Here is a 26640-nt window from a genome sequence, read left to right as displayed (position 1 = left end):
GGACTTTTCTCCACACTCATTTCTCAAGCCTCAAGCTTCCAAAGTTCCAAGTTCCATTGTCCAAGCCTCAAGGCCCAAGTGGCAAGTTAGCCCTCTCTCTCTCTCTATACTATCTACATTGTGCCAACTTCCAAGCCATCTCTCTCTCTCTCTCTCTCTCTCTCTCTCTCCAAGTTCCATGATCCATCCCTCTTGAGACTTGCAAGCCTCAAGAGTCAAGCGGCAACTTGCAACTCTCTATTGCACCCTTCTTCCCTCTCTCTCACACTATCATCATTCATGGCATCTCAAGGTGAAGGCGCCGCCGCCACATCTTCCGTTGCGGGCTCTTCACGAAGGAGGCCGACGGTGCACACATGGTCATGGTGGGATGAGGTCCACTACACTAGTCGTGGAGTGGGCGGTGGTTCAAGGGCATGGAATTGCAAGCTTTGTTCCTACAAGAGAAGTGGCGGCGCCAACAAAGTGCGAGCTCACTTTTTGCACGAGGCCGGTCATCAAGTGCAATTTTGCGCACGCGTTACTCCTGAGAAGCGAGCGGAGCTTCTTGAGAAGCTCAAGGTTTATGAGGCGGCCGAGGCGGCAAAGAGAGGGCGACATGTTGCCGTTGATCCTCATGATGTGGTGAGAGCACGAGAGCAACCGACGCGAATGGAGGTGGAGAGGAACCCAAATCTTGCTTCAAGCTCTCAACCATTCAAGTCCACTCCATCCACATCGGGTGCCTCCATTCCCATCCGCCGTCAATCCACTCTTAACGAGAATTGGAACCCAAAATTGAAGGATGAGGTGGATAGGTCGGTGGCTAGGTTCTTCTACCACGACCACATTGCGTTTCAAGCGGCACGGTGAGAGTCGAGACTCAATTCTCTTCACTCTTTTTTTTTTTAATGTCTCATGCTTCAAAGCATTTGTCATATTGCCAAAAAAAGCTAACATGCTACATGGTTTTCCTTACTTGAAATAGGTCTCCTTACTTCCGTGAGATGGCCACAAAGATCGGGGAATATGGCCCCTCTTATGTGCCACCTTCATCGGAAAAGATTCGCACCACTTTGCTTGATAGGGAGAAGTTGGCCGTTGAGCACGCGGCGGCGGATACAAAGGCAACGTGGGAGACTAACGGAGTCTCTCTCATTGTAGACGGATGGAGTGACACGCGCAAGCGCTCCATCCATGGAGTGGTGGCCTACTCAAGGGGCAAAGTGTACTTCATCGAGTCACATGATGCGAGTGGCACTGGGAAGGCCGTGGATGTGCTTGCCGCGGAATGGGTGTCCACGATCGAGGTCATTGGGCCGGAGCTTGTGGTCGGCATGGTGGCGGATGGAGAGGCGTCAAATAGGGCAGCCGGGACCATTATTGAGTCAATGTATCCATCCATCACAGTTTCTTTTTGCATGGCCCATTGTCTCAACAACCTCCTCAAAGACATAGGTGCCTTGCCATGGATTGCACCCACCATTGAGGAGGCTAACCAGCTTGTATCCTTTGTCCTCAACCACCAAAGGCTGCGACATGAGTTCTCTAAAACGAGCACTCTTTCCCTCCTCAAGTATTCTGAGACAAGGTTTGCATACAACTTCCTCATGCTAGGCCGCTTGTCTACATGTGGCAGAGCCCTAAGAGGGCTTTTCCTTAGTGATGAATTTTCTGCCATGCCGCAGTCAAAATCGGCAACAGGGAGAACGTGCCGAGATCGCGCCGACGATGCCGCTTGGTGGGAGAAGGTGAAGACACTCGACGCCTTGGTCAAGCCTATTGTTCACCTTCTACGAGTCATTGACGGCCGTGAACCATGTATCGGAAAGGTCTATGAGGCCATGGATCGCATGATCGAGTCACTCTAGCAGCTTGTGCCAGACAGGGCCGAGTTTGAGGAGATCCACTCATTATGTGAGTCGAGGTGGAACTCCTACTACTCCCCTCTTCATGCGGCTGCCTTTGTGGTTGATCCAGAGTTCCAGGGCAGAAAGTAAGAGGCCGACAAGGAAGTAAGCAGGGGATGGCGGATCATTTTGGAGCGCTTAGAGCCCGACCCTACCATCAGGCGGAAGATCAGAGACCAGCTATTTCAGTACAGGACGCGGCAGGGATCTTTTGGATGTTTAGATGCACAGCTTGACCGCCTCAAGATTGGGTCTCCTCTTTGGTGGGAGGATTACGGATCAGATGGGCCGGAGTTGCAACGCTTGGCTATTCGCATCCTTAGCCAGGCTGTGAGCTCTAGTTGCTTGGAGCAACTTTGGAGCGTTTACAGTCACATTGCCTCTAAGAAGAGGCAATGTGATTTGGTTTTTGTGAGCGCTAACTTGCGCATGCTATGTGCGACAGCAACAGGGAAGGCGGATCCCTTCACTGAATGGGAGATGGCACAGCAGGATCCTGCAGCTCAGGAGCATCTTGAGGAGGTAGAGGAGGAGCTACAGCCTGAGGGGGAGGAGGAGGCTTCAAATGGCATCGACGACTTCGACTTCCAAAGCCTCCCGCGAGGCTAGCACTTCAGGAGCTTGAGGCTTGACTCTTGAGCCTTGAGCCATCTCACCTTTTTTGTGCCCACTGCCAATGGCCATGATCTATTGTGATCTATCTAGTATCTCTATTTTGTACCCACTCTTTTTTGTAACCCTCACTGCCCATGAGGCATGTACTTATCTCTTTGTATCTATCAGACTATCAATCACATAATCAGTGTGCCATCGATGTTTTATTAGCGCATTTTGCTCAAAATGACTCTTGTTTTTTTGTCTATTCGGTGTAAAATTTTGTTCAAAGTGTGTCTCTATATGTATGTCATGCATACAACTCCTAAATTGCTTTTAAAAAAGAGGTTTTTTTTGCCGTTCCCGACCCCGTCCCCGGGACGGCACTTCCCCGTCCCCGTCCCCATGTGACTCTGGGCCTCGCACCTGGATGAGGACGAGGAAGAGGCAGAGGAGGAGGAAGGACCTGCACTTGCCACAACTATGGGGAGCCAGGACACATGGCTATAGACTGCTACAGTAGACCAAATGAAGAAGGATTGGCATCGGCAAACTTCATGGAGACTCCTAAGGTAGAGGAGTCAGAATATCTTCTCTAAGAGAGAAAGAGAGAAACCCCACAACCCAATGTAACCTGCCCCAATAAGAGTAAAACCACCTCTTAGCCACCGACCATGTGGTAGATGTATGTGTGAGCACTTTAGTTAAAGTTACGGGTACTTGTAGTAGAGCCTTGGACAAATAGAGAGAGAGTGTTAAGGACTATGAGTTACTTAAGGCACTGGTCGCGAGCTACCAAGTAAGAGGGAAACTCGGTATAAAGTCCAGGTGTGCTAGAATTATTCACTTGAGGGGAGGTGTTGAAATATGCAAGTGAATGGGTGTGTGCGGGAACAAGCCCTTAGCTAGCGATTGTAAAAGGGAGTCAGTAATTGAGTGGGTAGTAGTGGAAAGGTGAGAAGAATCTACTGAATGAGAGAATCAAGAGTAGCATGACTGAATATAGGGGTGTGGAAAGATTCTAGGAAAAGGTGTCCCCATATGTAGGGAAGGTGGCACAAATGAAGGAGAAATTAGTGGGAATGGATGCTTGGCACCTTGTGCATATAAAAGCTATAAATTGAGGCATTGGCCTAATGAGAATTTGCTGGTTTTTTAGTATCCATGCTTACATTATACTATTAGATTACTTGTGTACTAATCTTACCTTAATCACTTTCTAATTACTTGTTAATCATGTTGATTCTTGCATTTGATCCACCATAGCTCATCACATTGCTGCAAATTCAACACTACCTTCCATCCCTAACAAGTGGAATGATCCTCGAGTCCTGGTCTAAATCAATGGAGCTCCCCGCCTGGACCTACTGCCAATACCGAATGAAATGCTCATTAACCTGACATAGACCTCTCAAGGAATCATACAAGTGAGCACAAAATTGGGTAAAAGATTCACCCACCCAATCCTAGTAACCCAATTCAAATTACCCTTTCGATTTCCTTGTCAAGTCTTGTGTAACTCTGTCTACTATAGGGTAACTACCCCCCACGAGGATAGGACATAGTAAGGTTAGAAAATATAGATACACCAAGAAATTCGACATGCTATAGATCCTAGCGCTCCATACCACTAGGATACACACCATACAAAATTTCCTTGAGAATTTTAAAGCACAATCATGGTGATCCATCCTTATTAAGTCTTGTTGATCAATTCTTTCCCAACTAAGTCTTGACGCACTACACCTCCACCCCATGTCATGGTCCACCCTACAAGTGAACTTTTGGAATAACACTGAAATAATTCACGCATGTCCACACATCATCCGACAACTCTCGTCCTAATGGAGCTCTCACAAAAGGAAATATACCCATGTGATCTGTTCCAATCCTGAGATATTCCGACTACTGTTAGGCAATCTCACCCTTCCCCAACTTGCTCATCCCCACAGGCTGAGACCCTGGGATCCAAACAATCATGTGATCAACCAACCATCCAGCTAGAAGACAACAACCTAACTCAACAGAGAAAACATATGTGAAACCCCGCATTGATGCTTTCTAGTCCAGTGTTCCCCAAACATCTATATATGCAAATGACAAGGTTAATTTCATGCTTAGTGAGGTCTAGAACTAGGGCATCTAAGCTGTACTGACATAAGGGGAGTGGGTCTATCTAGATGACCTATGAAGAGGACCAATGGGAAATGTTGGAGTACCAAACACGACTCTACCCTTGCTCTGCCAATAGTGTTAAGAACTCTGATGCCTACCATGGGAGATGGTCTCTATCTAAAGTCTAGAAATGACGTATGGAGGTGACCATCCAGAAGAGAGCCTCAAGCCTCAACAAGGTAGCACCAAACTCTGAAAAGGCAATCTTATGAGGCACCAATATCTTGCTCCAGAGCATGCATGAGAACAATATCTCCTCCAGTTAGGTTTCCAAAATGAAGCTCCATACCCCTCCTGTGTTCTGCTACTTGCGCCTCTTCCCCATTCGCCTTCGCCGGCGTCCCCCCCCCCCGGGCACCTCTCTACCCAGCCTCCTCACCGCATGCTTGCAACCCTCCCCGCTCTCTTCCAGTTTCCGCTTGCGCCCCCTCCATCCGCCACAATGCCCACCCCCCCCCCTTCCCCCGCTACCTACTCCAACTGTGCCCGCCCCGCCGCCCCACCACCCTCTCTCAAAGATTGTGGGGGTGTACATTTGAAGGCAATTGCATAGCTCAGAAACCCAGAACAATGAAGTAGAGGGAAGCCATTATATGCTATGAAATTGGGAAGGTCTTAACAGAGGAATGTATCCAATGTCAGTGTCTAATCCCATACAAATAATGCCCAGAAATTAGGGTTTCCAAAAAAAATAGGGTTTTCCATAAAAGAGAAAATGATGCTATAGCAGGCTATAGCAACACTTGAATTTTCGATATATACCCTCAATTTTGAAAAAAGATGAAATATTTAGGATTGATGCTCTAATTAAGCTGGATTGGCAGAATTTCAAAAAGCCCCAAAATTTATCTGATGAATGCTTTGTACCTTCTGTCTGAAAGTGCTCCTCATCGATTTTTGTCATGGAGGCTCCCTCTTCTTTTTTCGAAATGCTTGCTTGGCATTGTCTTTGCCACCCGTTGCTTTGACTATTGAGCTGTAGTCGGCCGTTTTGCTTGATGACGATGTGCCCTTTTGTAAGGTTATTGAAAACCTTTGATAAGCAACGAAACATTGCTTATGAAAGCGGTAAACTGGTAGGCAACAGTGACAAGGCAGCAGTAGTGTTGCAGCAAGTGTGTTGGCAGCAGCAATGACAGGCGCCGGGCGTAGCAGCGTTGGCGAAGCAGTAAGCACCGGCTTTGATACCATTTGTTAAAAGCAACTAGGGTTAGGGCTTGCAAGTAGAGTGCTCCGCTATGGTGGCTTCATGTCATATGTGTGTGTGCAAAGAAAAGAGAGAGAACAAAGCTCTTACAAGGAGAGTAAAGTACACGACTGAATGATGTGATTGTTGCTTGATTGATTCAATGAAGTACAAGTACCTTTATAGGTTACAAAGGTTGACCTTCTAACATCATTGCTTATGTCAAAGTATACATAAATATCTAGATATTATTTTTACCCCTCTAGGAGGTGGTTCACACACAAACACACTACCACACTCATTAGAGTGGGTTCACACACAAGTAAGATCTTGATTCCCAAAACACTCCCCATTCAACGATCGCAAGCATGTCTGAGCTCCCCTTGGCTTGCGGTTCTCCTACGCCCCCCCTCCCCCACCCCCCACCCCCCCTCTTTTTCCTTCACGCATCCCCTCCCCCCTCCCCCCCCCCCCCTCCCCCGCCCTTCGCGTTTCTTTTTTTTTTCGTGAAATGGTGTTTTATATTATATGTAAAAATGTACATCAGCCACAGGGCTCACACAGAACCTATGGCCGCAAAAAAACCCCCACAAAAGATCCTCTAAAGGATCATGACCATGCAAACCTGTACACTAATAAGAAAGCCTCCTAGCCAAATAAGCATCCCAGATAAAAGCATCAAAGATGAGCCAGCCGAGCCGCCGTAGACCATAACGAAATAACATCCGCATCCAGTAGCTGAGCTGAGAGAAGAGAAGAAAACTGCCAAAGCAGCAAACCGCGGATACGTAGAATGTGCCCATGTATTCTAGACAAGGAATCAAAGATGAACCCATTCCGTGTAGTCCAAATATGCCAAAGTCCTGTCCATCTAAGGAAATGGAATATCACAAGGTGGCTGTCCGAAGTAATGACTTGAGGACAAATCCCAAATATCCACTGATGAGCCGAAACGGTAGACCTCTCTACTGCCTCCCAAACGCGAGAGACAAAAGACCAAATCTGACGGGCCACTAGACAACTCATGAACAGATGCATAACTGTTTCAGTGCATGTCATGCAGAAGAAGCAAAGAGGCCAATGTAATTTTACGACGGCTGAGCTGATCCCGTGTAGGTAACCCTCCCACCAACATCCTCCAAATGAAAACCTTACCTTGGTAAGGGAGTTTAGACTGCCAACCACGCATAAGAGTTTTCTGCCACCATGATTTAGACTTGTGCAATCCCCACACCTTATTGGCCTTGGCTGAAACCTAATCTTTCTCTGATACGAGCTTATGATAGACCTGGTTAGCTGAAAGTGATATCAAGTGACCAGATTTACATAGTGCCCAATCAAGCCAAGGCTGATCTGCAGATGGCCGAGGCAATGGAGTAAAAGGCTCATCTGCATGCATGATGTCAACCCATAGTGGCTGAAATGTCCGAGGAACCCTAAAGTGCTGCCGAATACGACGAAACAAATATGGCCTATCACGACCAGGTATCACAGCATCTCGGATTCTAACCAAGCCTAACCTGACCATGCGGTTGAGTTGTATGCGTGAAGCATCTCTGTCTGGTCAAACAATGACACACGACTCCACAAATGTTTCGAACTGCAAAGAGTGCAAAAGTAGCTCATCCTGTCCGTATTCGCTCATCTCACATTTTATCGCATATTCTCCTTTCTTGGCATGAAGTTCTACTATTGGCTCGGTGGGATCCTGGTCATGAAAGACCGCATTCACAATGTCCCACCATGAAGCCTGCACACGTGTCCGTCCATGTGACAATCCCTCCAACTCAATCAAGTCACGAGCCATGAATACCCAAGGTTGCTCCTGCAAACACATATCCTGAAAAAGCGCCCACCTACGCGCCACCATATGCAAGCGGACATCTAGTAAAGCAGCCCCACCCATTCTTTTGGGCGTCGTAATGTGATTCCAAGCTATCCATGTTTGACCCATAATATTTCCTTGCCTCTTCCACAGCATAAACCGAATGGGAGCAACCAAACGGAGAAGAGATTTGTGCGTCCAAGGTAGCAAAGGCAAAAAATAGGAAATCATGCTAAGCATAATAACCTGAGCTACCTTAACCCTCACGTGCATAGGCCACCCTTGAGCTTTCCAACACACAAATTTATCCGAGATCCGAGTAGAAATCCAAGCAAGAAGCGCTTGGGGGTCCACATCCACACCCACTGGATACCCAAGATGACGAACAATGTCTCCTGTATGCACCACACGGCCTTGCCACCCTAATGCCTCAAGATCAAATTCCATGCATACAATGAGGGCTGATTTTGTTGAATTTATTTTCAGCCCAGAAGCCAATGCAAAATTATTCCAAGCTTCCATTGCTCGATCTATATTGGCTTTTTCGGCCCTGACAAACATAAAAGTGTCATCCGCAAGGGCTTGAGCAACCAATTGCTTGCCATGAGGGAGATGCAAACCAACCACTTCACCATGCGATGCCATAGCATCTAGGCGAGATAACATACGATGAGTGGCAATGGCAAAGAAAAGAGGGCTAAGAGGACAGCCCTGCCGGAGAGAACGGGTGAGAGAAATACCATCCGAAAGTCCTCCATTGAGCATAATCCGCGTGATAGAGCCAGAGCCAAGTAAATGCACCAAATTAGCCATTTTGGGACCAAAGCCCATGGTGTCATTAACTGAGAAAGAAAAGACCAGCTGACATGATCAAAAGCTTTTTCAAGATCCAGCTGCACCATCACAATCTCTTGCTTCTTTGCCTTGGCATAATCCACTCCAATTCGAACATTAAGAATATTATGCAAAATATTCCTGCCATGCACAAATCCATATTGATATGGATGAATAAGAGTAGGAAGCACCTTCTGCAAGCGATTGGCGAAAATCTTTGTAAAGATTTTATACATAATACCCATAAGTGAGATCGGGCACCATTGAGCCAAAGAAGTAGGCGAAGGGACTTTGGGCAACAAACGAAGTATGCCCAACTTCCAATCGGCAGGCATATATCCCTCATCCCAAACCCTTTGACAAATAAGCGTCAAAGGCTCTGCAAGCTGATCAGCATATTTTCGGAAAAACTCATTTGTCAAACCATCCCAACCAGGGCTCTTTCCCATGGGAAGTTTGGAGAGAACAGCTTCCACTTCCCCTTGAGTAACAGGAGCATCAAGTTGAACCACCACATCAGGGTCAACTTGATATCGTACTTCAGCAAACAATGACTCCCTTGCAACCAGGACAGCCGGCGAGACATCCTCTCGAGGGGCAAGCAAATCTTCATAAAACCTGATGCAATGCTGAATAACCTCAGAAGGTTGAGTAACAAGGTTGCCTTGGGCATCCATCAGCCTAACAATATTCTCATGCATATGTTTTTGATGCAACTTATCATAGAAGCGATAAGATTGACAGTTAGCATCCCGCAAAGCATCAAGACGTGCAAGTAGTTTAAAGCGAACATATTGTGCTTCCTGCACCCTAGATAGCTCCTTTTTCAGCCATTCTATGGCATCCACAACTTCAGCATCCATAGAGTCAGTAAACATGAACGCCTGCAAGCCCTTTAAAAGCGACTCAAGAAGGGCCACATGCTGTTTTTGTATAGAGGCATTAGCAAGACCATAATGCCACGCTAATTTCCGAGTGTTGGTAAGGAACACTCGCCAAGCATGATAATCAGCCATGGACACTCTTGTGGAGAAATGTCGTATCAACTGACGCATATAAACATCAAAAACTTCATGCTCCAAAAAAGTGTGATTTAAGCGCAAAGGCAAGCGTCCCAACAAGCCTTTATATGCATCCACAGGATGATAGACCATTTCAAATACAAGCGGCCAATGATCCGACAAAACCTGTTGGCTGATCAACCATCATAGTAAGAACCTCTGGCAAAAAGAGATCTTGATGTAAAATATACATCCTATCCAATCTAGCATAAGTGCCCCGAAACTATTGTGAGGCATAAGTGTAACCCCTTTCATCTGGATGCAACCAAGACCACATGTCTTGTTTCAGCGACCTTGCTGCAAAAGCTTCCCACGCCATTCTCTCCGGGCCATCCATTACAGAATGAGGCGACGTGGCTTGCTCCCTGGAGACACAATATTAAAGTCTCCCATCACAAAGCCAAGATGAGAGATTGAAAGAGCACACAAGTCATTCCACAGCAAACGGCGTGCACGAGCATTATTTGGAGCATACACCCCTAACAACCATAAAGGCGTATCATCCCAAACAATCTGTATCACTAGAAATCTTCCATGAACATCTTGAATCACAAGAGATGGCTGAAACTGCGAACGAACACCAAACATAACACCTGACTGTGAAGCAGGATGTCCGCTGTAGAAAACATGAAACACCTTATATACATAGGCTTTGCCAGCCAACTTATGCTGCTTATGTTCAACTGCACACAAAACATCCCAACCATGACAAAAAGTTGTACGCCAAAGCCTGAACTGCTTTTGGCGCGAAGAAATACCCTTTACATTCCATTGTACAATTTTCATAAGCCTTCCCAGAAAAGGAATCAACAAGGCCGTGTACTAAGCCCAGGACAATATGCCAAATCACGAACCTTTTGAAGCATTGCATTTTTAGACATGGTATTTGTGATCTCAGACTGCCCTTGGAGTTCCCGAGCATATGCCGAAGGGTAATGACCATCCCATGGCGAGATGACCTCACCCTTCGAACCAAACACAAGAGGCAATTGTTGTTGTGCTTCTTTTGTTAGGCGACTTCTAATAGGATAGCGTTCTACTCTATCCACCCCAAGAGCCCCTGTACCCTGAGAAAGTTGGCCTCCCGGCCTCTCAATCCTGGTCTGTTGGCTGGGCACTTGAACCCAAAGGGCGACGAGCATATGTATGTAAGGGCCCCTAATGAGTACGCAAAGGCCCCCGCCAAACAGCATCTGAGAAGTCCCCCCGCGGGGCAACAAATCGTGTCTTTTTACCACGTACTTCCACCCATGGCTACTCAACCTCATTCTGAACATCCACATGTACATCCATGTGCTGGGCATCATGTAAAGGAGCGTCATGCTCATCTTCCACGGACAACTGCCCATCAACGATATCCTTGGTAGCAACAACTTGTTCTTTCTTAGGACATTCGGAGACAAAGTGGCCCATCTCACCACATTTGAAACAGTGGCCAGCAAATGTATCCCACCTCAATTCATACAGCATAGACGATTTCGGTTTCTAGATGTCATTCGAGGCACCACCAAGACATCACCGATACCTCGCATGAGACCTGGTAAAACACGCCAAAACATTGGTGGGAATTGTTTCACTTCAACCCAAACTGGGCAAGCCTGGCGCAACATATCTTGGTACTCTGCCGTAGGCTTCCACGGAACCACATGAACCAACTGCCCATCCAAAAAGAGTGGCACCTGCTCCAAGACTGCCCTACGGGCTTCCGAAGTGCGAAAAAGTATTTCATAAAAGCCTCTTGGACCATCATAAATCTCCTCAAGTGCCTCAGGCGACACCAAGCGGCCCAACCATGCTCTAAGACGAGGCAACAACGGAATACGCCCAGTAAAGAAGAAGATAGCAGCACGATCATGAAAATCTCCTAGCTGTTGTAGCAACAAAGGAGTCTCCATGCATACATCAGCCACACCACCATTATCTACTGCAGCCATTTGCACGCTATTTGCCTTCACATATTCTTGCAGAAGCTCACCAGTGATCTGCAGTAAACGTGCAAACTCCGGAGAAGGTACCTGAGAACTTTCCTCTGCATTCTCTCCAACATTCACCGGAGTGTAGCTTGCATCAACATCAAGCCTTTGACGTTTTTGTTGCTCCGAGGCATCTCAAGCATAACCCACATCCTTCTCGATCATCTCCTCAATAAGATCCATGTTAAGGCTATTGGCAGCCATGCCACCAACAGCAGCAGCCGGATCATCCAAATCCATGTACAAAAGCAAAGAAAACCCGTTCTCTCAAACCCTAATTCAGCACCTGAAAACCCTAATTCAGCACCTGCAAACCCTAATTCAGCAGTCTGCAAAGACCTTGAGGATAGTTTTCCTCTCTATCATGGTCCTCTCACTTTAACTCAAAATGTCTTTTCTTGGTTTCTTGATTTCTTTTCCTTTCATAAAGGACCGCAAAAATTGCAGAGATCACTGTACAAAGACCCCCTCACACACTCACACACACACACACTCAGAAAGGGATGTACAGAGAAGAGAGAGGACGGGATAAGCTGCAGATCATAGGGGACGCTAGACAAAAGATACACGCGCACACATCAAACGCAGAGAACACAGCAGAACAGGTCGCAGGTCACAGCTTGGCAGGACGCATGCGCACAGATCATGAGACACTGGCGCGAGCAGGTCGCACAAACATGCATGTCACAGAGGCGCACAACAAGCAGGTCGCAGAGGCGCACAAGCGTGCAGGTCGCAATTCGCACAGGTCATGCAGGTCGCACAAGACGCTTTCTATGTTCCCCCCCCTTCGCGTTTCTATGTTCCCCCCCTCTTTGCATTTTTGCACTACACCCCCTATTCCGCCCTGCCCGCCTCCCCTCACCCCTTCGCCTCTGTTTCCTCCCGCCCCCATCCCTCTTTCGCCCCCCTTGCCTACCCTGCTTCCTATCAACACCGCCCGCGCACACCCTTTGCCTCCCCCCCTTGCCTGCCATGCCTCCTATCAGCACCGCCCGCGCACACCCCCCCGGGCGCAATTCGCACAGGTCATGCAGGTCGCACAAGACGCTTTCTATGTTCCCCCCCCTTCGCGTTTCTATGTTCCCCCCCTCTTTGCATTTTTGCACTACACCCCCTATTCCGCCCTGCCCGCCTCCCCTCACCCCTTCGCCTCTGTTTCCTCCCGCCCCCATCCCTCTTTCGCCCCCCTTGCCTACCCTGCTTCCTATCAACACCGCCCGCGCACACCCTTTGCCTCCCCCCCTTGCCTGCCATGCCTCCTATCAGCACCGCCCGCGCACACCCCCCCGGGCGTTTTAGCGCCGCCCCCACCCCCCCCCTCCCTCGCGTTTCTATGTTCCCCCCGTCTTTGCATTTTTGCACTACCCCCCCTCTTCCGCCCCACCTGCCTCCCCTCTCCCCTTCGCCTCTGTTTCCTCCCGCCCCCATCCCTCTTTCGCCCCCCTTGCCTACCCTGTCTCCTGTCAACACCGCCTGCGCACACCCCCCCTTCCCCCTAGGGCTTCCATCCTCCTTAACTTTCAGCCTTTCTTCCTTTCTCCCCTACCATGCAGGCTAAGATTTCAGTTTCTTCAGGGTTCTAAGCTCATTTCGGAAAGTTTCGGCCTATTCTGGTCTTCACCATCAAGAGGACTCCATGGCAGCCGCTCCATCATCCCGGACCGAGGCCGGCATTGCTTGCATTTCCTTCTCCAAAGAGGATCTTCAGATTCTCACCATGACTGCTGCCTCATTAGAGGCCTCCACCCTAGTTTGCAAAATTGTTGGTAGCCGCCCTGCACGCAAACAGCTCAGGGATCTTTTCCAGGCGAGCCTACAAAGATCACTGATATCCACCCTCTGGGGCGCGGATACTACCAGGTGGAGTTCGACTCGCCAACAACGTCAGACCAAGTCATGTAGCTAGCCCCCTTGCACTGCGTACGGCGCGGGCCTTCTTTGCACGGTGGCAGCACAACTTGGATCCTGCGTCTGACCTCTGGCTAGCATGTCGGGCTTCCCAGTGACAGTTTGTTTCCCAAGCCTTAGAAAGGAATACCTTCCACTTCTCTCGGTGATTGGTGGTGTCATCGGGAGAGTGATGGAGTTCCCTGCCCCCCCCCCCCCGCCCCCCCGCCTCGACCCTCGTATGGGCAGCTAGGATTCCATCTCTCCGCATATGTGCTGCCTTGCCGGATACTATAACACATTGTGTATCTATTCCTAGCCTCCAGGGCGACCCCATCCAACAGCGCGTGGAGTATTCAGGCCTTCCAGGTCAATGCTTCATTTGCATGTGAATGGTTTAGCGAGAGCTTGCCCTCGACGGCAGTCCCAAAGACCGCCTCCGACGGTTCCTCCCCCCGTTTCTCATTCAGATCATCACCAGGAGGCACGGAGAGAGGCAAGTTCTCAAGTAGTGGAGCATCAAGCTATTAAAAGACTAAGGTCATGTAAAAGGGGAAGAGAAGGGTGTGTGTGTGAAGGGACTTAAGGTCCACTAGCTCACCTATTTAAAGGTGGAGCTAGAAGGCTTCTATGTATAGAGCAAGGCCTAGTTGTATTCATAAACAACTTAATAAGCAAGATATTTTTCTTGTATTTTGTGAGTCCCTCTCCTCCACATACTTGATCTAGCATGAGCACCACGAATTCTAACATGGTATCTAGAGCTTTGGTTGAGTAGGTCACATTTGTGGTGTAGAATAGGTCATCTTCCTTATCTTTTCATTTGTGGAGCTCAACCCCCTGCTGGTGGAGGACCTTTAGCTATTCGTGGAGGCAATATCTTGGGGAGACTTCAACTAGAGAAGTGAAGAGGAGGCCTGGGCGTTCATACTCGTACGGCCGACTGACGGAAATGCTGCTGCGCTGTTGCGGCATTGCTCACTGAGGGAGCCAGCGCCGATTTTTTGCTACGCTGGAGGCCGTACAACGATTCGCCGCCTGTAGGCCATTATAAGCTACATGTGTTGAGGGCTTTTGAAGCCCAATGTCTCAAGCATCTACAGCTGTAATCTCAGCTTCAATGGTGCATCAACGCGCATGCTACAGCAAAAAAACCAAGTCCCCCTGTGAGGTTTCCATGAAAGCTTCGTAATTTTTTCTTTTCTTGCTCTAATCCTCTCCACTTTGCTCTAATCACCTAAGTGATCTTGTGAGGGCTTGTTGCTGATCCTAGTCTTGATTTTGAAGCGGTGGCCAACCACATGAGGCATTCATAAGTCTCATTCATCAAAACGTCATCAAGCTTCCTCATCATCTTCAAGTTCTCAAAGCTCTTCAAAGTGTGCTTATGAGCACTAATAGTGTTGATTAACACTAATGAGGCTTCTAATCCAGCAAAGGAGAGTTATTCCAAAGTGTTTTTAAACACTAAGAGTGTTATTAAACACTAATGGTGAATCTAATCGCCAATACAAGTGTCATTAGACGCTAGAAATATGCTCTTAAGCACTAATCGTGTTTTTAAACACTAATGGTGATCTTAATCATCAAACAAAGTGTTGCTTAACACTAATGTGGTCTTAACCATCAAAGGAGGAGGTCTTTAACACTAAGGAGGCTCTTCTTCATCAACATTGGAGGCCGGGCACACACCATAAGTGCCACATTATAAGTCTTCATCGTCAACCCGCTTCTATGCTTACCTTGGCAAGCTTTCAAGGAGAAATGGTTCAACCATAAGCCATTGTCTTCATCCCATAAGCCAAAGAGGTTGAATTTTTCTGGTTTTTTCATCAACAAACTCAGTTTTTGAGTGGTTTAAAGTTGGGCACATGTACACTAACTGTTCATCTTTAATGTTGTTGTGTATCACCCTTGAGGCTCTTGTTTGTAAGAGGCATAGGCAAGTCATAAGCCATATGCTCTCATTTCCCAAGCCCAAGGCATGTTATTCCACTGCATATTCAACATTTTCATCCTCTAAGATGAGTTGTAAGGTTGAGCATAGCATCACTAAGTGCTCTACCTTGTTGTTTGTCATGTTTTTAAGCATCTCTTGGCATTGTCTTTGTAAGAGGCATAGGCAACATTATGAGCCATGCCCTCACCTCCTTGAGCCAAGAATGATGTACCTTATTGGTTTGAGCATTTACCTCAACCACTTACTCACTTTCATTAAGCTTGTACCTTTAAACCCTAATGGGTATCATGTAACCAACATGCACAAAAGCTTTTGTTGTAATTGTGGAGTAGACACTGCCCTTGACCAATCCATAAGACAAGTGGTAAGACCCTCCCTTTCCCTTTTCCATATAAATCTACCTCATAACCATTACTCTAAGAAGGAAGGCCCTCATTGCCCATGGAGGAGGTAAAGCATCAAGCATGTTGAAGGAACATCTATGTGCAAACCACTTAAGCAAGAGTGGCAGCCTTGTTTTGATCATTATGTGAGAATGGTCAAGGTGGAAAGCATGTGGAAGCAATGGCATGTATGTCTAAAGCATGTCAACTACAAGAGGTCAAGCAAGCACAAAGAGTGGGGTGCACCATCATTAAGGTGTACATCTTCATCGACATCAAATAAAGACTTAGATGGCATCATTGTATTAGCCTCTAAGGCTCTAGGAACATAGTTGTAAGTCCTAGATAACCACACCACCATGACATCCTTGTACGCCTAATGTTATAAAGGCAACCTATGTCCAATACGACCTATTCCAATTCTTTCATAGTTGGTATTGAGGGAGGGTATTAAAAGACTAAGGTCATGTACAAGGAGAAGAGAAGGGTGTGTGTGTGTGAAGGGACTTAAGGTCCACTAGCTCACCTATTTAAAGGTGGAGCTAGAAGGCTTTTATGTATAGAGCAAGGCCTAGTTGTATTCATAAACAACTTAATAAGCAAGATATTTTTCTTGTATTTTGTGAGTCCCTCTCCTCCACATACTTGATCTAGCATGAGCACCACGAATTCTAATACAAGCTGCCGGTGAGAGTGGCGGATGGTTGGCCACGCCCGGGCCACCAGCCAAGCGTCACCGCTGCGCGTGCCAAGCTGGCAGAGCTCAGGAGGATTCGGTTCTATCAGAGAACCGTTTTGAGCACTTATTTCAGCACCTTCCCGTTGATCACGCGCCCTCTCCAGTCATATAGAGCGGGCCCTTCCGGTCCCACCAGTATGGTAGCCGGTACCTCGTCGAGACCCCCCCCCCCCCCCTCCGGCCACCCCCCCCGACACTCAGTGCTCTGTGACGTCGGCGGCTGACCTCTCAGCGCCCCCGAACGGCCCCTCCCCGCAGCCTACCTCTCCGATGGATCTCTCACAGCAGCACCCCTCTCCAGCCTCTCCACCCCTCCGCCCTTCCTCGCCGCCTCCTCCCCCCCATCCTCCTCCATCCTCCACACCGACTATACCTGCAGCCGTTCACTCTACCCTGTCCTCATCATCCGAGCCCTCCCTCTGCTTCTCGTCGCCCCCCAGCAGCCCCCGACGCAGAGAGGAGGCAGTCGGGCAGCCGGCGAGTTCCATCTACCGATTGATTCACCGCTTTTCTAAGCCGGTTGAGATGACTAGTGCCACCTCCCCGGTGAGAGCTCTCCCACCAGAGTCCCCAAGTGGGGCTGTCTTTGGCACCTTACCTCTTCTTATTAATCATCGAGGCCATGAGTAGTTTTCTCTCAGCCCAAGAGACCGGACTTCAGAGATTGCGTCTTCTCTTCCGCACATATCTTCCACCTCTCTGGTGTTCGGGCATGGATTTCATCATGTGAAATAGAGCTAGGAGGGCCAAATAGTTACATTCCCTTCCTCTTACATCGCAGTTGTCCTCAACTGCGGACCGCAAGTGTTCCAAGCATGTCCATATTCTCCCAAGTACATCCATGTCCTTGGTATATTCATATGTTCCTGGTATATCCATATGTTTCAAGGTACATCGAGTACATCCATATGCTTCAAGGTACTAGCCCCATTTGGTGAGCTTGTGCATCTAGTCTTTCCTCATATCCAGGTGTCATCTGCTCATCGGGCAACATCTCAATGTCTTTTCTTTGACCGATGTCCTTGTTCTTGATAGTACATCTTCATGGCCTGTCATATGTGTTAGATATAATAACTGCATACTTACCTCTTGCAAAAACTAGACACAAGCTAGTCAACAAGTATGCATCATTCGCATCTACTAGGTATTCCAGGTACTGGCTAGGTAGTCTGGAGCCCAGTGGAATCCAAGAATTTTCCATACATCAAAAACAGCACACAAAGTCAAAGAAATTCAAATATACATCAGTATGCAGTGCACAAGTAATGATCCTCTTGTTCATGGATTTTCCTGTCTGGTTTCATCGAAACCCTGCTGAGCCATCTGACCACTAGGACCGCTCAGACTATCCTCAAGGCCATCTGGCCACTAGGACCGCTCAGACTATCCTCAAGGCCCCCTGGTCACTAGGACCACCCGAGAGTTCTCCCATAGTCATCTAGTCGCATTGACCACTCGACTATGAGATCCAATACAGTCATATAGGCCATCTGGACGCAATGACTGCCCGACTGCGAAATCCAATACAGTCATCTGGGCCATCTGGTCGCAATGACCGCCCGACTGTGAAGTCCAATATATCTGGCATTGTTGCCGTCCAATGGGTCATCTGGCATCGTTGCCCCCCATATACAAATCTCGTTCTAGCATCGTTGTTGTCCAATGGGTCATCTAGCATCATTGCCTCCCATATACAAATCTCACTCCTTGGGCTATCGGGCATCATTGCCACCCAAACTAGAGCATGTCCAAATAATCATTATATAAGTAGAATAATGATCAATTCCAGTCCAATATATATACAATGAGGGCTAGAAGTACAATCCCCCCCCCCTTGAATATGTCTTGATCGCAAGACGTCGATATACCTGTACTTCAAATATATCTGAACCAGCCACTTCCTCATAAACTCGAAGTATATCTGGATAGTTCTTGAAGTACTTCTCTGGCCATCCATTTCACATCCAATAGCGAATAATTCTCGAGGTCCAAGAGAAACTTTCTGACCTCTATCTTTCCTCTTTTTCTCATAGAATGAAACACAATCTATTCTGGCTTTTCCATCCCTGATGGATCCTTCAATTCAAGCTCCTCTGGGGATAACCTTGTACATGGTTTCCATAAACTGTCATGTAAGGCATTATATATCCTCCAATGATCAGAAAGGTCCAACCAATCACATGTATGGTTGATCTTCTTGGTATCATGAAAAAGATCCATATACCATCATCCCTGTCTTTGGCAATCCAAAGATAAAATCCATAACAATACTCTTCCATATAACATTCAATGGGTGCAATAATCCTGCTAGCTTTTGTCGATCAAACTTTGACCTTCTAACAAAACATTCTCGAACATAAAGTTTAATGTCCTTTCTCATAGTAGGCCAATAGAGGTAGCTCTCCAAAGCTTGAAGTATAGTCAAGGTGTGTCTATCCCCCATGTAGGAAGGAGCACGGCACTCTTCCATTACCTTGGCCTCAATTCCTTGTGTCACACATAACCTGGGTTTGCATCATAAGAAAACCCTACTTGATGACATAAAAAGTCACCAAATCTCTAATCTACAATCTGTTCCAAAACATCTATGAAATCCTCGTTGGTAGCATAAGGATCCTTCATCAAAGTGAAATCCATATGGTAACCCATAGAAACCGCATGGCTCAGGGATCTTCGAGATAATGCATCTGCTACCTTGTTGTCTTTGACGGCCATAGGCCACAACATGGCCTTCTTGGTTCAAGAGTGCTCCAATGTAACTCATCATGTTCAACCACAAAAAGGTATAGAATAACCAACACCGGTCCTTTGCTAGCATAAAGTCTCAATCCTTCAAAAGGGTTTTGTTTCAGCTTTGGTCCCCAAAGATCTCATGGCTTTCTTTGTAAGAACTTCAATGGTCTAGCATCCTCTGCAATCCTCTTGATGATGTCAATCTGATGATCTTCCGATCTCTCTAGCTTCTTGCACTAGCTTATCAGAAAAATCTATAGCCATATGTCCCTTCTTTCCCTTACATGTTCCAGACAAGCGGCATCTGAGATAGCAGACCTATGAGTAGCCTCCTCGTCTCCTCCACGAGAAATAGACCAAGTAGCTCTAGATCCTTCTAAGATAAGCTTGACCAGCTTCAACTCCCTTGGCTTTGGTGGCTCGATCCTTGATGAAATCTTCAAACATTTGAGCCCTTCTTTGATCTTGTTCCCTCTTTGGTTCTCTAAGCAAGGACTTCTTCGTCCCTGAGAAATCACCTGAACTGCTGAAAGTCATGATACTCTTCAGATGACCCTAGTTCCCATCCTCAAGTCTTGGATCGTCCTCTTAGTTATTCCCTTCATGAGGCCCTTGGTCTCCCTCTGCTCTCGACATGGCTCTATCACCCCAAGAAAGTTTCTTCAAGAGATTTCCTGCTCTGATACCACTGTAAGCCCAGCGGGACATGCTGTGATAGACTCAACCATGTATCCAAGAGATAAAGATATATATAGAGAGAGAGAGGGGGGGAGAGAGAGAAGGGATAGGAATCTTGCATAGTATATACCACATTGAGCGGGAAACAGGCCCCGCCCCCTTTCTGGAATTTATTCAAGAACAATCTATGGGCACGCTGGCTAGGATCAATACAATCAATGAATACAAAACAGACAGATATGTCGATGTACGATATCCAAGTTGATGTCAAGGCATGAGATCTCTGATGCCGTGCACACCACGAGGATGACCCACAAGTATGTCTCACCGGGCTAGTACCAAATCCAATATCCAAATCCAAATCCAATGAATCCAAGTCCAAATCAAATCCAAAACCAAGTCCAGATCAACTCCAAGTCCAAATCCATGTCCAAGCCACATGTCTAAGTTCCATGTTCATGTCCAAGTTCCATGCCCAAGCTCTATGTCCAAGTTCTCCATGTGTATGCTCCATGTCCAAGCTCTATGTCCAAGCTCTATGTCCAAGTTCATATCCAAGTTCAAGTAGTCAAAGTTCCCATGAGTATCTCCACTACTCCTACTGTCCTACAACCTTGTCAATGAAGAAAACCATGGAAAAGCTCTTTCTAGCCAGAAAACTAATATAAAACCTCTTTTAATGGTTTTTGGGCGATAAAAACATCCAAAAAGCAGTTTTAAGGATTTTTGGAGCAGTTTTAGGGTTTTGAAATTTATGACCGTACATGTCCGTACACGTGTCCATATCGCCCATGCATATGCCCATACAAGTCTAGGGCTGACCGTACATCTGAAAAGCAAGTTGCAGAAGGTGTTGATGGCGAAATAGAAGCTCTCCATGATCATAATGATGCCCACACACACTCCATGATCTCCTTCGTGATGCTACAAGAGAGGTTCAAGCCTTTTTATACTTGAAAAGGGCTCTGCTTTTTGCCAAAATCTTGTCCATGCTTTTGCTTTGCTTTTTAAAGCTTTGCTTTTTCCTTTTTGCCTTTGCTTTTGCTCTTTTTACTTTTATTACTAAAATATTACTCAACTTTTGGTGCTTTGCTTTTCTGGCTTTAAGGCCTTGCTTTTTGGCCTTAGAGCTGCTTTTTGAGAAAGTGCCTTTTAGCTTTTTGGTCCGGCTCAGTCTCCTCGTTCAATGGTGCCCTTGGCTTCCGGTCAACCCTAATTGACTTTTTGCTTTTTCTTGCTTTTTGACCAAGAATGGTGCTTTTTCTTAATCAAACCTTATGGACCCTGTCCCCATGTCTTCTTCCACCTCTCTGGTGTCCAGGCATGGATTTCATCATGTGAAATAGAGCTAGGAGGGCCAAATAGTTACACCCCTAGTATGGCTAGGCGTGTTTACCAGACACGATATTCTCGTGGCTGTCTACGGAGCAGATGAGGGCAATGGTCTGCTCACTTTTCTATTGGATCCCATGGCAGACTAGATAGATCCGAGCTCCCGTTAGAGGATTTCAGTGGTTGCACCTTGCAAAGGGTGAGGGTGATTGGTTTTCGGGCATGAGAGTGGCAGAGTGGACCTTGCATGACCCTGCAGATTGGGAGCAGACTCTGGATGCCCCCTTCTTTGCATACACAGCGCGGTTAGGCCACAGGATCCAGATGCCAGAGATAGATGGCACACCGGCAACAGCAGCACATTGGCAGTCATAGGGCCTCTCATAGCGCTTCGTTTCAGATTTCTAGAAGAGCATGTTTGTCTAATTGGGATCAGAAATCAAAATTCGGAGTCAGATTTCAGACAGTTGAAGCGGGAATTCCCTAGGGAAAAAGGTGTAATTGGGTGTCTAAAGGGCTTAGCCAATGCTTGGGGTGGCCTATGTGAATTGAAAGGCCTAAGGGATGGCTAGAGGCATTAGTTGAAGGATTAAGGTGAAAGCCACAAAGGGGTTTATACCTTAGAGAAGTAATTGGCCACATGGCAAGCACTCGGCAAGGAGATGTGTGACTTATCACATGAAAATAGCCCAAATTTTCATAGTCAACTTTTATTTCTAGGTAGACATTTAAAAACACGTCGCATGTATCTAGCCCCACCACCTCTGTGTTGCTACATTTGACTAAAAGATGATTTCATGAGAAACAATCTAAAGCCACTTCCTTGGAAAAATCAACCCTTTTTCCCGGTAACAAGCTTTGCAACAAAAATCAAGAAGTACCCTATTTCATTTCAGTTTGTTAATTTTTGCATTTTTTTAAGTGCAAGAATGGCTTTTCCAAGAGAGAGGGAAACACGCTCTGTCTGCATCATTCAGATCCACTTGGAAAGAAGTAGGCCAAGAAGTAGAAGCTAGAAATGCTGTAAATAGAGAGCAAGAACTGAGGATTGAGAGACGTAAATCTCCTCTGGAGGGTGACAAAGAAGGGAGTTGGAAAGAGGCATGAAAAATGTCTTACAAAGTTAAATGCATTCCAAAAATTACTAATAACTTGAGATGCTGCTGTAAATTAATTACAAATATTTCAACCAGATTGAGATAGGGTGAAGGAAGTACTTCAATTCTCGAGTTACTCCTGGCCTAGGGGCAGCTTCACACTTCTTGCGCTTAAGCAGCCGGTTTATGAGTGAGGACTTTCCAACATTGGGATAGCCAACAACCACAGCCCGAACCTATAAGAGAGAGCACTCAAAGTCAGAAAATGCACTTAAAGGTTCTCGTGTTTTCAGCCAGGTATATAAGTCCTATTGGTCACATGTATGCATGTAGGTATGTATGTATGAAGGAAGGAAGGTAGGTAGGTAGGTATTTTCCAGGAAAATTTGATTAAAGTTAGTGCAGGAACACTTTGATTAATGGGATTAAGCATGGGTGAAGGAGAGAAAAAAAGAGCCTTCAAACTGAGCAAACCTTATGTTGCCATTTCTGGGATTTACCGGATTTGCAAGCATTTATCAGTAATTTAGTGGATTTATGGACTTTTGGACATTCTTTGGGGATGGGAATTATCCAAATATGGGTTCCTGGCACCCTGGACATCTTGACAAGCACCCAAGAGCAGGACACAGGCCTTGGATTATGGAGAGTGTGCCCCTTGTGTAGAAAACAGGCTTAAAACAAGCGCTATGTGCATTCAAATCATTATCTATAATGATGGACATGTTTATTACTAAAGGCCAGTCTTTTTTATTAATTGGGCCCCTCGTGAGTAAAAGCATTCACGCTCATTATTTTCAGCACCCAGGAGGTTTTGGACATTACACATTATTAAGGTTTTAAACCTTGGTGCATGTAAATGATGCACATGTATATATATATGAGTGATTCCTCTTGTGCACAGGAGGATCATCATCATTATTGGAGCACTTCATCACCACCATCGCCATGGCGTTCTCCTAACAGCTGATTCTCTTGATGTTGTACGACCAAATCCTGATCCTAACTGTACGGGCATATACAGACGTGCTGTGCGGAATGTTGTGCAAATTATACGAACAAAACTGCTTTCTGGAAGATTCAATCACCCTAAATCAGTAGAACAGATTTTATATCAGTTTTATTGCTAAAAACATCCTTCTCATGGCCTTCATCAACATCACAGCCACGTGAAGAGTGGAGGTTATCCATATGTACTTGTTGTGACTATTTTCTGACCTAGTCTTGGCCATTTGCTTGGGATTGTTTCCGTGCCTCTCAGATAGACTTCCGTGGCTCTTTGGCTTCAAGCCGGGCGTGCTTATTCGCGTTGCACGCTAGGTGTAGCATGCAAGTGGTTGATCGTCGTAACACGCAACAAAGCCTTCTTTATACCCGTGAGTCTGTTCAATTCCACTTAGAGAATTCCACTTAGAGAGGGAGAGTAGGAAAGAGAGAGAAAGCAAATAAGAGTCGACAAAGTATTGGGTCCCAATTTACCCACTAAAAGCGCCACCCCCCCCCCCTCTGCAAGCAGGAGTATTTGCTTATATTAATCTTTGGAGAACTTACAATGAGAATAAAGGATGACTGCGCAAGGACGATGTAGACCCAATGCAAGCTGATCCAAATGCTGTCCAAGCTCCTTTGAATGGCACTTCAATGACAACTATGCAACTCCAAAACTGAGGGATGCAGGTCCATGTATCAACACCGACCTGCGAGCTCCCCGAACCCCCGCCTCTGTCGACTGTGTCGCCCCCCATTCTGGAAGAGGCTTCAGAGCCTCACCGAGGTGCAAAGATTGGATTTTACGCAGCATTTGAGAGGCTCTAGCCAGAGGATTGCATAGATTGATGCAGCCATTCCCAACCACTGGATTACTGGATCTTTCTAGGCCATCATCATTGTTGGTTTGGGGTTTTTTCTGGGACAGGTGTTCCTCTTCAGGTTATGGGTCTCCCCTTGCCTAGGGAGAATAGGAAGCCACAAATTTCCTCCTTTATTTGGGTTTCTCTTCATGGTGGTCTAGCCACCAATCAGTGGAGGTCTGTTACTGGTGCTTGCCCAGTATGCCCTAGACGTGCAGGAGTTTCGGAGTCAGTTTACCATTGTTTATGGGAATGCAGGGAAGCACAAAGGGTTTGGTCTGCGATTCCACACCTCTTTGGTAGGATTAAGAGGGATGCTATCATTTCTTTTGGCTCTATCATTTGGTTGACACAGTTTGGGCCTCAGCTGGGATTCGAGGGGACTAACAGGAGGAGCTTGGCCATTATGGTTAGGCAAGGAGTTGCTCGGCAGTGTTGTCTTCAGGATTTGCCACTTTCACACTCCCTCCGGCACAGAGGTTAGACAACTCTTGGGAGATTATTGCTAGCATCTCAGCCTGGAATATCTGGAAGGCTAGATGCACTGAGGCCATTGAGGGTACTCCCGTTCTTGTTTCTCACTATCTTTGTAGGATTTGGAGTGATATTATTCACACCATTATGGCTACCTAGGCTAGAATCCAAGAATCTTCGAGGGCTGCGGAGAGGAAGCGCGGCCAGTTTATGAGAGAGTGGGACTTTTTTATCTTTTTCACATCCTCTCATTCAGGACCCTATTTGCAGCACCGGGCTCCTGATTGGTTGAGATCTCCACCTTGCTTGGTGTGAAATCTCCATTTTGTAAAACTTTTTCATACTTAATAGAAGTCTCCTTTCTGGAAAAAAAAAAAACTGAGGGATGCACATAGGCTGGCTGAATGCTGAAGTTAGCCCTTCGAGGAGACCTGGCAATGCTTGGAACTGGTCCTGGCTGCTGATTTTATGCTGAATACCTGAATGTTTTAATGAAGGACGGAAGCGCTTCATTTATATGCTCCAAGGCTGCTGGTCGGCTAGCAGATGCTGTCGGCCAGTAGCAATTGGACAAAAGTTAGCATTAAATGCTAATTTAAATGCTGCACTAAACATTAAATGTTAAGTGTGATGCCAACCAACTGAAGGGCTGCCAGACCACCTGTTGATGCACATATTATGCTGGCCGACTGAGATTCCTGCTGGCCAACTGTAGCAATGAAGCTTCAGAAGCTGTCGGCTGAATCCTTGTCATGGCCAGGTGTGCTACTGCTGTCGGCTGAGCCCTTGTGGCCATGGGCTGGCCCATAGGCCTGTATACTAAGCAACTAAATGCCCTAATGCAACTCCACAACTACGGCTGGACTTCTACATGCACTATATAATAGATTCTCCAAGTGGGTTAAGAGGACTGACACTTGAATAATCCTAAAAAAGGTAATTCCTACTGATGAATGGTGCACTGATGTAAAGCCAGTTTGTCACTAGCACTCCAGTGCAGGGTGCATGTGACATTCCCTCTTGCTTAGCTTGGCGGCAGGTTCATCGTTTCCAAGGAGCTAGGGGTGCTCGAGGAAAAATTCTTCGTCGAGCCATACTGCTTCATGGCTACCTCGGTCTCGAAACTTCGTGTCATTGTCTTCGACTGGATCCATGCTTCCACCTGTGGAGGAGAATCTGTTCAGGCTCAATTACTTCAGCTTCATCTACCACGTCCGGTTGTTGCTCACTTGTAATATCCTACAAAGCTGGACCAATATACGGCTTCAACCAAGAAACATGGAAAACATTATGCATAGTCCAACTATCAAGAAGCTTAAGCTTCATAGAGACATCATTGATCTTCTTAATGATAGGAAAGGGTCCGAAGCTGCGAAAGGATAATTTTCGACAATGTTTGCCCACTTGTTTCAGTCTTTACTTCATAATCGGAAGATATACCCAGTCCCCTTCCTTAAAGTTGACATCTCTTCTTGATTTGTTGGCTTGCCTGGTGTATGCTTCTTGTGCTTTGGAAAGGCGCTCTTTGACAGACTCAATTATCTTTGAAAATGTTTCGGTGGTCTTGTTGGCCTCCAAGGAAGGTGATACTATTCTTGTCGGAAGTGACGAGAAACGACGACCAAATGCTGTCTATGGAGTTCGACCAATGCTAGATGAATGAGTGTCGTTGACGATGGCCTAAACCAAAGGAAGATAATGCTCCCACTTTGACTACCTGTCATGGCAATACGATTTGAGAACATCAAAAGCCACCTGATTGTATATTTCTGTCTGGCCGTCTGTTTGTGGATGGAGTGCATATCCTCTCCTCATGAGGTAACTGCATGGCTCTCCCTGTCTCTATTCTCAAACGGTGCGATGACGCCCGCAACTGGCCCACCGCAATCCGCATAGCGTGTGACATGTATATGTCAAGATATCTAGCCCTCAGTATGAAACCATCCTCCATAAGCTTCATGAAAGTA

At 46.6% G+C, this 26640-nt stretch overlaps 1 protein-coding gene and 1 pseudogene across 2 annotated transcripts in view; one reads left to right on the top strand and one right to left on the bottom strand.

Moving 5' to 3' along the window:
• The window catches only part of EMB3129 (GTP-binding family protein), a 99704-nt gene that overhangs the window by 51055 nt on the left and 22009 nt on the right, over positions 1 to 26640 (bottom strand). For both annotated transcript variants that reach the window (XM_086793917.1, XM_086793993.1), the window contains exon 6: positions 22470 to 22585. In XM_086793917.1, coding sequence (XP_086650043.1) covers positions 22470 to 22585 — 116 coding nt within the window. The remainder of the gene's footprint in view (positions 1 to 22469; positions 22586 to 26640) is intronic.
• LOC147641610 (uncharacterized) lies at positions 52 to 1887 on the top strand (annotated as a pseudogene).

This window comes from Cibotium barometz, chromosome 1 (assembly GCF_041138505.1).
Source record: "Cibotium barometz isolate CiBa-2024 chromosome 1, ASM4113850v1, whole genome shotgun sequence".
Taxonomy (NCBI): domain Eukaryota; kingdom Viridiplantae; phylum Streptophyta; class Polypodiopsida; order Cyatheales; family Cibotiaceae; genus Cibotium; species Cibotium barometz.
Note: the sequence above shows the minus strand (reverse complement) of the source record. Positions and strands in the feature narration are given on the sequence as shown.